The 12,003-nt window shown below is 47.4% G+C and overlaps 1 protein-coding gene across 1 annotated transcript; it reads left to right on the top strand.

Annotated features, from left to right (window-relative positions):
* The first annotated feature begins 3,994 nt into the window (after positions 1-3,994).
* ALAS1 (5'-aminolevulinate synthase 1) lies at positions 3,995-10,798 on the top strand. Its single transcript, XM_042880476.1, has 10 exons — positions 3,995-4,264; positions 4,777-4,983; positions 5,950-6,105; positions 6,193-6,415; positions 6,904-7,088; positions 7,679-7,858; positions 8,010-8,174; positions 9,188-9,456; positions 9,902-10,064; positions 10,510-10,798. Exons 1-10 carry the CDS (start codon positions 4,066-4,068, stop codon positions 10,668-10,670), a joined length of 1,908 nt encoding a protein of 635 aa, XP_042736410.1. The 5' UTR covers positions 3,995-4,065; the 3' UTR covers positions 10,671-10,798.
* The last annotated feature ends 1,205 nt before the right edge of the window (positions 10,799-12,003 follow it).

The following is a 12,003-nucleotide window of genomic DNA, read 5'->3' as shown; positions in this document are numbered from 1 at the left end:
AATCATTTCAACATGGGAAATTGGACGTGAAAGTAAAGAGAATGACTTAACTGTGTTTTGATTTTTGCCATTCCGTAGCTGGTTCCTTTCAACTTCTTTGTTGCACAACGTTTGCACTTCCATCTCTTTCGAGGATGTTTCCTAGAATCAGCTTTTATCTTCCCTCACCCGGGGCTGGAGCAATGGATAGTTACAAGAGAAACCACATGCATCTCATCCCAAGAAGTGGAGCAGTTCCCGAAAGAAGACATTCAAGACTCCGACCATCACCACCACCAAGCCAACACCTAACAAGGTTTGTTTTGCTCAGAACACCAAGTCAGAGACTTCAAAAGCTTGCTCCACCAAGCCTTGTAACACCACAGATTCCAGCTGGAATGGACTTCAAACCTCCCAAAAATCATCAGGTCAAATAACCAACACACAGAAGAGGTTGGCTGGATCACAGTACACCATGAAACCTCCCATCCCCAGCTCTCCTGGCTCAGTGGTACTTCTCCCAGTATGGGCACTGCCACCTGGCAGGCAGACTGGCCTGGGAGCCTTGGAAGCAGAGCCCAGAGCTTTGCGTGACTAAGCTTGTTTGTAAGATAATGCAAACAGAGCGTTGGCCAGCTTTTTGGTCGGCTCGGTACAAAGGCAAAGGAGGAGTGCAAGCCTTTGCACTGTGATAACCTGAATATATCGCAGAGTTTCTCTGGATCGCAGCTCACAATTTGGAGATATGATAATTTCCTTCCTTCTTACTCCAGTGCTGGCTCCTTCTCCTCTATTGCTGACATTCTTCTCACTTTAATACCCTATCAGCGTCTTCTAGCCTATCCTCAATCTTCAGAGGAAAAATAAGTATTGCACCCCAAAGGTTAAGCAACCAGAGCTATTGCAAAGGAGCAGAGCAAGCCCTGTGGGCAGGAGGAACATACACTTACTCTGGGAGATGGACAGATTTGGATAAGAAGAGCATAAGCCATCAATGAGTAGTGTGGCAGGAAGGTGTGCTTCAACATTTCAAGGTGACAGCCTTTTCAAGCCTCATCATCTGCCCAAAAGATGCCCTGGGATGTCACAGATGTCAAAGAGGTGATATAACGGGATGAGGAGGACGGAACACACAGCGTCCTCAATTTCCAGCAACCTTCTAGAAGCCTTGACATTGACATTGCTTTAGAAGAAACAGCCCCAAAGCCCCATCGAGGCATTTCCATTACTCTGTACCGATTTCTTGTATTCAAGGACCTTTCCAGTCCCATCTGTGCCCTGACCCTTCATGCCAATGCCCACAGGTGCAGGCAGTGGCTGTAGCTCACTAGTGCTGCACGGTGTAGCAAAGATGCTCTATGCAAGTGTGAGCTGAGTGTCTCTCACCAGATACAGAAGTCACACACACCTTTCTCTCCTCTACCAACTGTCCTTCCAATGGAAACCCAGGTTAAAGAGAGCTGGAGAAGGCTGTGACTTCAGAGCAGAGTCTTTTCCCTGCCCTCTCACCTCTGTCCTTCCATCCCAGCCCCTAACACAAGGATTGCTCAGGCACTTGGTCTTGGAGAGAAGTGAGATTTCCTCTTCTGCCATGTGAGAAACACATGGACTGCACTGGATCCAAACGGGGAAAATCTGCTAAAGAAATTCAGCACGGGAGGAATTTTTGCTATGCAGCTACTCTCACAACCCTCGAATTTTGCCTTAAAAGGTAAAGTAAGTTCTCTAAGAATTGCTGTTCTCAGCGCTGGAGGTGGAATTCCCAATCTGAGCCTGGAATTTGAGCCTGGATTTAATCCAGATGTCAAGATCACATCGACTCCCTTTGAAAATTCAGATCTCAATATAGAGTGTGGCTTGTGCGTGGGGAGGGGGGGTTGTTTTTCTGGCTTACCCTCTCATGATACTGACTGGGTGGGAAAAAAAGAAGGAATGTGCACAGCTCTGGGTGGGGAAGTGGGAAAAGGGGATTAAATGCTGCTAGCAGTACAGTTATGCACTTCAGATAGCACAGACTGAGTACAGAGAGGCTTTGGCTCTTGTTTTTCTCACAGAGTATCTAAATGATCCCTAAAAAGCACAAAACCCATTAAAATTCTAAGAAAGGAGCTATCTGTTGACAGATGTGGGGCTGAGCGGAGCAAATGTATTCTGCATCAAATGTTGCTTTTGGGAATTCTGGGAAAACTTGCTCAACAAATGAGAGATAGGAGGGAAGTGCCAAAGCTAACTTGCACCTGAGCCTGGTTGGCAAACCAGCAGCATGAAAGGGAGCATCTTCCACAGCAGCTCTTCATGGATAGCTGCAGAAATCAGTCTCCCATCCCCACTGAGCCCCAGGGCAGGCTATGGAAGCCAGGGAGCAGCTCTCTGTTCTCCATTCAGCCCACAGGTGCTGTCCCAAACTCTTCTTTCTGGAGTGTGGCAAAGGGAAGTTGTGTGTCAATCCAAGCCAGCTTCTCCTTAGCCCTGTAGGGTGATAGTAATACGTTGCCACACTTAAATACCATGTAACTAATCCATTGAAACCCTAAGAAGTTTTAGTTAATGGCAGCTTTGTTAGTATTCGCTTCACTTCTGACAGGTAGGGTCTGGCAATAAGGTCAGTATTGAACAGACACCCTTTCCCTTTTCCACTGCATTTACCCCCTTTTTGTTGGTCCTGGAGCTCAAAATAATCTCTGTGCACTGACAAGGACACATTCCTTCAGCAGCTCTCCAAGACAGGGGTCAAGTTAATGTCATTCCATGGCCATTTAGCTCTGCGCAACTCCTGTCTCGCACAAGGTTAAAGAAATATGCCAAAACCAAGCTCTAAAGAAGGGTTATAATCACATCTGATTAATAGCACAGATTGCAAGGGAGCCTGACAGCAAAGCTGAGAGCTCTGCTTCACTGGGAGACCTCTGTGCCATAGCCAAGGCTGCCGCCTCAGCTTCCAACCTTGAATCAAGTTCGAGTAGAACACAGATGCTCTCCAAGCTTCAAACTTGACTCTCACTCTTGAATACAAAACATACAATACAAAGAGCTTCTGAATCCCAGCGGCAGAGCAGACTAACACACTTCATCCCTCCACCTTGCAACACGCTGAGGTTCTGCTATTAAGATAAGAAGGATAAAGGAGCATTATCAGATTGTTGTGGGACTGAACCTGCTGCAGCAGGTGTCCACGGGGATGAGCTCTGTGTAACACAAACCCCTGGGGGCTGGGGAAGGCACAGACAGCAGACAGCCCAAGGTTTTGCAAGATGGGGAAGAAATGCATCATTGCCCTTCTCCTCCCCCACCTCAGCAGTCAGCGTATCCCTTACAGCAGCGGCACTGGGATGGCCACATCTACACAGAGCTCCTTCTCTCATTACCCCCTGTAAGCATTCTTTGATAAAAAACACTAAAGTAAATGCTCAATGCAAACCAAGGGACACAAGACACAATATTACATGCAGCTGTGCCACCTTCACAAGAGGCCTCCTCATAGAATCACACAATAGCCTGGGTTGAAAAGGACCTCAAAGATCATTGAGTTCCAGCCCTCTGCTGTGTGCAGGTCACCAACCAGCAGCCCAGGCTGCCCAGAGCCACATCCAGCCTGGCCTTGAATGCCTGCAGGGATGGGGCATCCACAGCCTCCTTGGGCAGCCTGTGCCAGTGCCTCACCACCCTCTGGGTGAAAAATCATCTCCAAAAACAGCGGCACCGCAGCAGAGGAATGATGGGAGAAGCTGTGAGATTTGTGCTGGCTGGAGGCAAAGCGTGAGGGCCGGGATCCTTCAGCCACCAGGCAGAACTGCGTTAGCGATCCCTAGGGGCCCCTCATGGTCCCCCCACGGCCGCCTCAGAGCCTCCGGGGCCCCTCACTGGGACCAATCACGGCTCGGAGCGCAGCACAAGCCCCGCCCACTCCCATCACGCCCCACCTCTTGGGGGCGGGGCATAAATGACCCGCATTGCGCCTGCGCGGTTCCGGTAAGGCTATATAAGGGCGGCGGCGGAGCGACGGGGCGCTGTTCGCTTTCCGCCCGCCGTGAGCTGACAGCTGCGTGACGTCACTTCCGGCCGGCGGTAGCTGCAGCAGAAGGAAGGATGGAGGCGGTGGTGCGGCGCTGCCCGTTCCTGGCCCGCGTCTCGCAGGCCTTCCTGCAGAAGGCCGGGCCTTCCCTGCTCCTCTATGCCCAGCACTGTCCCAAAATGATGGAGGCGGTGGCGCCCGCCGCTGCTCGAGGCCTCGCCACCTCCGCCGTTCGCGGACAGCAAGCGGAGGAGACCCCTGAGGCCCGGCCGGGTGAGTACGGCCCGCTGTGCTGAGGGGCCCGGCGCTGTGTGAGCAGGGGGAGGCTCCCGGAACAGCCGGCTTCTGTATGAGTGTTGCTTAATGCTTTAAAGCTCAGCGGTCATTGAGCGTGAGTGCCGTCAGATGGGCGGCTCTGCTGTGGGTGCAGTTGGGCTTGAAACAAAACCGGAGGCTGCTGTGGGCAGCCCTATATCCCACCCTGAGGGAGCAGAGATGTTTAGTGCTGAGGGCTGAAAACAGCAGGTGTTCAGAGTAAGAATCTTCCTCTTAGGAGTAAATGAGGGGTTTTGACCTCAGAAGGGAACAGAGCTGTGTCTAGCATCTGAAATCAGGTGCTCCTTGGGTATTACTGGAATTTCTTATGTAAATAGTATGTGAGTGCCCGGTTAAGTAACTCTCAATGACTTGTGCTATGTGAATTGCTAGAGAAGTGCATAGAAAAGCTGAAGTAGCTATTAAAGCGATAAAGCTGAAGTGCTTTCCTTTTTCTCTGCCCTCCTCAGAAACCAAAAATGCCAAAGAAGTGGCCCAGCAGAACACAGATGGGTCGCAGCCTCCTGCTGACCACCCACCTGCTGCTGCTGGCCAGAGCTCTGCCACAAAATGCCCGTTCCTGGCAGCTCAGATGAACCACAAGAGCAGCAATGTTTTCTGCAAAGCCAGCTTGGAACTGCAGGAGGATGTGAAGGAAATGCAGGTGGACAGGAAAGGTATGTACTGTGTGTGCTGTTGCATTGGTTCCTTCTGAGAGCTTTTGGTACTTGATATTCTTCTGCTCCATGCCAAGTGTAGCAGTCATTGGATACTTTATGTGGGTAAGGTTATGGCAACCTGCAACAAAAAGTTGTTGGAGAATGCAGCTATTAATGGTGAGCCTGCAGTATTGTGCAGTCATTGCTTTGGGTAATCATCACTCAGAAATCCTGTATGCCTTAGTTTGATACCCTGGTTCTAAGTGTGTGAATTGGTCATTTTTTCACCCAAAGCAGGCTGCTGGGACAAGAAAGCTTTACCAGAGTGCTGTTATAGACAAGGGTGGTGTATACATAGAGAGAAGAAACAGGAGCAGGACACTGTGCAAACAGCAGCACAAATCTAAGCTGGAAAGCAAGTGACCAACAGGTCTTTCTTTTGTAGAACTAAAGGGTGTTGGCTGACTTGCAATCCTGATGCAGAAATGCTGTCCTTCAAGGAAGAAACTTTTCACCAGTATCAACAAAACCTTGCCATGCTCCTCAAAAAGGAAGCCTGTTTCCTCCTTTTTAGTGGCATTGTTTAAAATAAAAAAAAAACAAAACCAACCCATTCTGCTAGCTGAACAAAGTTCTGGAGGTGGAAAGGAAGCCGCCAGCTAGAACTCTGCCTTCAGTTAGAGTTAGCTATGCACCAGTTTGTTCAGATGAGTGCTGTAGCTGTGTAGGATGGTGTTCTGAGTCCCAATGAACCGAATTTGTTGTAAGGAAATTAATGTAGTGGTGTGATTGTGTCGTATGGGACAAAAAGGAAAACCTTTCTAGTCCAAATTACAATGGCTGAATTTGGCAGGAGCATGTAGATCCAGCCATGTGCTTTGTGAAGAAGGAGGAGTTGGTTAAAAGTTTACCTCTCTGAATTTAAATTCAAACACCTCTATCTCAAACTGATTAGCTCACTGTAATTCATTATGATATCTGCAGGTAAAGACTTTGCCAAAATACCAACTAATTCCGTGGTGAGGAACGCTGAGTCTGAGGGAGAAGAGCAGAGTGGCTTGCTCAAGAAGTTTAAGGACATCATGCTGAAGCAAAGACCTGAAAGTGTGTCTCATCTGCTTCAGGATAACTTGCCAAAATGTAAGACTGTCTGGCAATACCTCCTCAGGCCCCATCCCTTGTGATTACTTTTTTTTCCTGTGTGCGAAAGCCTTTGTTTCATTTCAGCTGTATCCACCTTCCAGTACGATCAGTTCTTTGAGAAAAAGATAGATGAAAAGAAGAAAGATCACACCTACAGAGTGTTCAAAACGGTGAACCGAAAGGCACAGATCTTCCCCATGGCAGATGACTACTCTGATTCCCTGATCACCAAGAAGGAGGTGTCTGTGTGGTGCAGCAATGATTACCTGGGCATGAGCCGTCACCCTCGTGTGTGCGGAGCAGTTATGTGAGTAGGGCTGCATTCCTAAGAGCTGGATACAGTTTTAGGGTGCTCTCGGGAGCATCTGTAGGCAGACTGCTGAAGAATTGGCTGCATCATACATGAGCTGCTTCTGATGTCATTCTTGGTATAATTAAGCGTATTCTCCACTCTTCAGTTAGTGCTGGTAATTAATACTTGGCTCTATGGCTGCAAAATTGACCTGTCAGCCCCTGACCCCTTCCTTGACTTTTCTTTTTTCCTCTGAAACGCCAGCTGCTCCCAGTTAGAATGGATGGTTTGTTGCAACTCTTCCTAGTGACTGATTCCTTAGTTCAGTGAACCCCTGAGTTGTGCAGGTTGTTCAAAGACCTTTAAAGCCAACAGCAGCTTTTTGCAGCCATTTCCTTTGTAAGATGATTAAAGGATCACAGGTGAAGATATCTTAGTACATACTCATCTATGTAACAGAGGAATGTTAGCGTCACTAACATGTCTTTTTGGACCCTTTGTAGGGATACACTGAAACAACATGGTGCTGGAGCAGGAGGCACAAGAAATATTTCAGGAACAAGCAAATTTCATGTTGACTTGGAAAAAGAACTGGCTGATCTTCATGGAAAAGATGCAGCCTTGTTGTTCTCCTCTTGCTTTGTAGCTAATGATTCCACCCTCTTCACTCTTGCTAAAATGCTGCCAGGTGAGAATAAGCTGTATGTTGTATTTACTGCAAAGCACAGCCTGGTCCTAAGCAGCTGAGAGAATGCTTTCTGGGTGTCTGCTGATAGTGGAGGTTCATCGTGCCCTGCCAGCAGAATATGCTCTGTCAAGTGCTGCATTCAAGCTACGTTCAGCTCCTGCAAATCATGGTACTGAGCCTGAGGCCCAGGAGCTTTTTACTGCAGAAAGGATTGGAGAAAAAGGGCAGGATCCTTCCCTCCCTTAAATGCAACTTGAGGATTAGGCAGGAGGAATTCGGTATCCTCCCACCTGTGGGTGTGAAGTTCTCTATCCCTTCTCTGTGGTCCAGGAGGGGTTTCCTTTAACTTCAGAAGTCCTTGCATAAGATATTAGGGACTTAGGAAACACAGGAGGTTCTTCTTTAGTCTCAGGTTCATATCAGTTTAAACACCTGATAGGAACCTTACTTATTTTTGCTTCATGATCCGCTCTTCTGATGGCTTCGAGAGCATGCAACCCTTACCATAAGCACTCAAGCAGTATATAAAATGCTGCTCAGCATTAGCTGATGCTTTCTGTACTCGATGTGTAACTGGGTTATTCCCTCAGGCTGTGAGATCTACTCTGATTCTGGAAACCATGCCTCCATGATCCAGGGGATTCGAAACAGCAGGGTGCCAAAGCACATCTTTCGCCATAATGATGTCAACCATCTTCGAGAACTGTTGAAGAAGTCTGACCCAGCTACCCCTAAAATTGTTGCATTTGAAACCGTGCACTCCATGGATGGTAAGGTGACATAGGCTGCTCTGTCTTTAAGTGCAGCCAGTCCTGAGATCTGCATTTTTGGGTCTGAAAGTACAAATTGCTGTATGTGTTGGAAGTGTAATGTTTTGAGTGCAGAGAATCCTGAACTGCATTTTGCTGTTTCGGTCTGTAGGTGCTGTCTGCCCTCTGGAAGAGCTGTGTGACGTGGCCCACGAGCATGGGGCAATCACTTTTGTGGATGAAGTGCATGCTGTGGGGCTGTATGGAGCTCGAGGTGGTGGGATAGGGGACCGAGATGGAGTCATGCACAAGATGGACATCATCTCTGGAACTCTCGGTATGCACAGCCTGGCAGTTTTACAGAAGCTTATATATTCTAAGGCAGCAAAGCTTCTGAGCGGCCAAATTAAGTGGGTTAACTCAAAATCTGTCTATTGGAATGAACTTGCTAAGGATTTACTGGGGGGGGAGGGGAAGGTGTTTAGTATTTTTCAAAAAGCCCAAAGGATTTAAGTATGTCCCAGTTTGGAAAGCATTTGTTAAGCTACTTACTTTGTCTTAAATCTTTTAGGTTAGCATTCTTGCTTTAAACAAGATAGTGGGGGAAAAAAAAAGAGTCCTGAGTCAATTCAGGTGAGAAAGCTAGCAGGGTAGCACTCTGTACATGGTTCTTTTATGTGAAATGGAGTGTTCCTAATCCAGAAACCTGAGATGGGGGGGGGTTACATAAAAAGACTTGGCAAGAGCTGAAGCAACTGCTATTATCTGAGGAGAATGCAAGCTTGGCAGTGAGTTTAGTGCTGCAAATGGGATCGTTGTTTAAACAGCACCTGAAACATAAATAAAACTTAGAAGGGGAGTCAGTGGCTTGAACTCTTGCAGCTTTGTTCCATTTTCATTAGGATGTGACCCTCAACACCCAGATTTTGTGTGGCCCTGCTTGGGTACCAGAGCATCCCCCTATTTGGGAAGTAAGCTTTGATCACACAGAGTAACCACCAGTGCTCTTCAGGAGTGTAGGCTATTTCCAGCATCTCTGGAACAGATTTAAAGTAATCTGCTGAGAGACTTAGTGTTGATCTCCTTGGGTCACTACCAAAGGCTGTGCTTCTGAGGTCTTCCCCAAATCAGAAGCTGAGTGTTTGATGTGGTCTGGAACTTGTCCTTGCTGTGTAGGAGCTAAATAGGTGTTATCAGGGTTTAGAAACAAAGCTTCAACATCTCTTGACTACAGGCAAGATGAGAGGGAGGGCTTGAAATGGCTGCCTGCTGTGCACTTCCAACCATTCTGATGGGTGGAAGGAAGAAGCTTGGATTACTTAAACTCTTAATTTCTGACTTGTTTTTTAGGCAAGGCCTTTGGCTGTGTGGGAGGATACATCTCCAGTACAAGTGCTCTGATAGACACTGTCCGTTCGTATGCTGCTGGCTTCATTTTCACAACATCCCTGCCACCCATGCTCCTGGCTGGTGCCCTCGAGTCTGTCCGAACTCTGAAGAGTGCTGAGGGACAAGTATTGAGGCGCCAGCACCAACGCAATGTGAAGCTCATGAGGCAGATGCTGATGGATGCAGGGCTTCCTGTAGTGCACTGCCCAAGCCACATCATTCCAATAAGGGTGAGTACTTCAGATCTCTAATGGAGGGCCCTGGTGTCTGTGCTTATGATCAGATTATTTCCCAGTATTCATAAATACTCATGAGGTTCAAACTCCGTCCAACTTTTATGCTGTGAGTCTGGCTTACCTCTCATGTCTGAAGAATAAAGGCTGTGATTAAATTGACTTCAGCCCACTATGAATGCTGTGAAGTAAACTGAGTGTGTGAAACTCAGTCTGAAAGTATAGGTGAGACACATGGTAGGAACGAGCCAGTAAAAAGAATTCAGGTATGAATCTGCTTAGGCTGCAGAAGGCTTCAGAGTGGAAACTTTGAGTTCCTGTGTCTGATGGATATTCTGTCTAGTGGGTGGAAGGGAGGCTTGACATGTCAGTCTAACAGCCAAACAACTTTGCTACCTCGCGTGTTCTGGTTGATACTGAAACTTAAAGTTTGGAATTTCAGGTTGCAGATGCTGCTAAAAATACAGAGATCTGTGACAAGCTGATGAGCCAGCACAGTATTTATGTCCAAGCAATCAACTACCCCACGGTCCCTCGTGGAGAAGAGCTGCTACGTATTGCTCCTACACCTCACCACAGCCCTCAGATGATGAGTTATTTTCTTGGTGAGTGGATTCATGCTTTAGTATGACGTGAAGACTGGGCTGCTTATGCAACCTTAAAGATAAGACTAGGAAACGATTAAATTTGAAGTGATATTGGCTGGGTAATGCTTGCTGCAGCTGTCATGTCCTATGCTTGTACACCTAGTGTGAGCACGAGCAGTGGAAGCCAACAGACTGACCTAGAATACTGTGCTCTCCCAGTGCATTCCTACATCCAGTTCTGTCCCAGTCACTCCTGCTGGGGCTGCTTGTACTTTGTCCAAACAGCCTTTTAACAAGATAAGATTTAACTGCAGCCCTATTGCGTGGTTCCAGAGGTGAATTATGTCCTTAAACAATTCTTGTATCTCTTCCTTTCCTGGGATAAGTGTTCTGTTGGTTCTCTTTTGCTGAAGTATCTGATGTTCTGAGATGTGATCTTGGTGCATTTCCTTGTCTGTGACAGAAAAGCTGCTGGCTACGTGGAAGGATGTTGGGCTGGAGCTGAAACCACACTCATCAGCTGAATGCAACTTCTGCAGAAGACCTCTACACTTTGAAGTGATGAGTGAGAGGGAAAGATCCTACTTCAGTGGCATGAGCAAACTAGTATCTGTCAGTGCATGAAAGTGACATTGTTAATTCTGTTCTTATCTAGTTCTCATATCCAATCAGTAGCATTTTTAAATTACTTAATAAGCATTTTAATCATAGCTATAGCACTAAGCTCTGAAAATAAATTTCTAGAGCCCCTGTCTGCTTGTATTTTTTTTATTTCTTTTCTATTTGGCCTCCATAAGAAGAAGTGTCAATGGTTAGAAGGGCATCCCATTGAATAAAAAGTGCTCTACACTACCTATCAGCTGGAGGACAGTCTTCTCAGTGAGTGTCAGCCAAAACAGCATCAGTGATTTCCTACTGCTTTAGAAGGCGTGGGTTTATTAGGGAAAGAGAAGATTTAGTGATACTGAGAGTTCCTCAGCAGTCTGGCTCTGTTCCCCTCTGCTTTCCCATGCCTTCATCCTTGTGCACTGTGGGCATCTTGCCCTGCTTACCCCTGGCTGCGTAGGAGATGGAAAGTTGCTCATGGTTAGCGAAGTCCTGCCAAGTCTGCATTCCTGAGTCTTAGAGCTCACCTTCAGTGGAAAAACTGCTTGTCAGTGACTGGTCCTTAATCATTCAGCTCTTGGACAGGTCTAATGTTGCTGCTTTTGCAACCTCTGAAAAATTTGCATGGCAAATGGGGTAACAGGCCTGTTCAAAGCTGTCATGCATAGAGGAGTGGGGGAAGTAATTCTGTGGGTGTATGTATGCACTGAGAAGGCAATGCTGGCAGGAAGGCCTGGGCAAAGCAGTGCACTGCTTCCTTCATGCACAGGCATGTCCTGTAACTGCTGCAGGCTTGTTTCCACAAGTACCTGCACAGCTTTTCTCTGGGCACTCCTCTCAGTGCACCTCTGCTGTTACGGTTGCAGGCCTGCTGTGAAGTTGCCACGAGCGTCCGTTCTAATATTGCAAATAGCCACAAACTGCAGCAACATCATCATCTTTGTCCACTGGCTGTGGGGAACACAAGTGTTGCTTTGCTGCTCCAAAAGGCTTAGCTTTCCTTTATCTTAGGAATTTCCCAGTGCTTCTGGGAGAAAAATAGGGTGCCTCATCCCTGTGGCCTTGCCTTGCAACAAGCAGCGCATGGCTAAGGCTGTGTGAACATGCAGCTCCATTGCAGCTCTTTTCTCATCAGCACTGAGGTTGTAACTGGAGCCAAACTTACAGGCCAGCCATCAGCCACTCCTAGAAGAGCATCCCAAGCACCACAAAGGTGTTTGCAACACCAGGAGCATGGTGAGTATGTGATGATCAGTTCCTCTGCACACTTGTTCACATCTGATGTGGTGCGTTCCCTTAGCTTGCACAGGTAAGCAATGGGTGAGGGCAGGGCCAGAGTGCAGTGAGAGGC

The sequence above is a fragment of the Lagopus leucura genome, unplaced genomic scaffold (assembly GCF_019238085.1).
Source record: "Lagopus leucura isolate 7727_CA_CO unplaced genomic scaffold, USGS_WTPT01 Super-Scaffold_100026, whole genome shotgun sequence".
Taxonomy (NCBI): domain Eukaryota; kingdom Metazoa; phylum Chordata; class Aves; order Galliformes; family Phasianidae; genus Lagopus; species Lagopus leucura.
The sequence above is the reverse complement of the archived record's forward strand: the minus strand, read 5'-3'. Positions and strand labels throughout refer to the sequence as shown.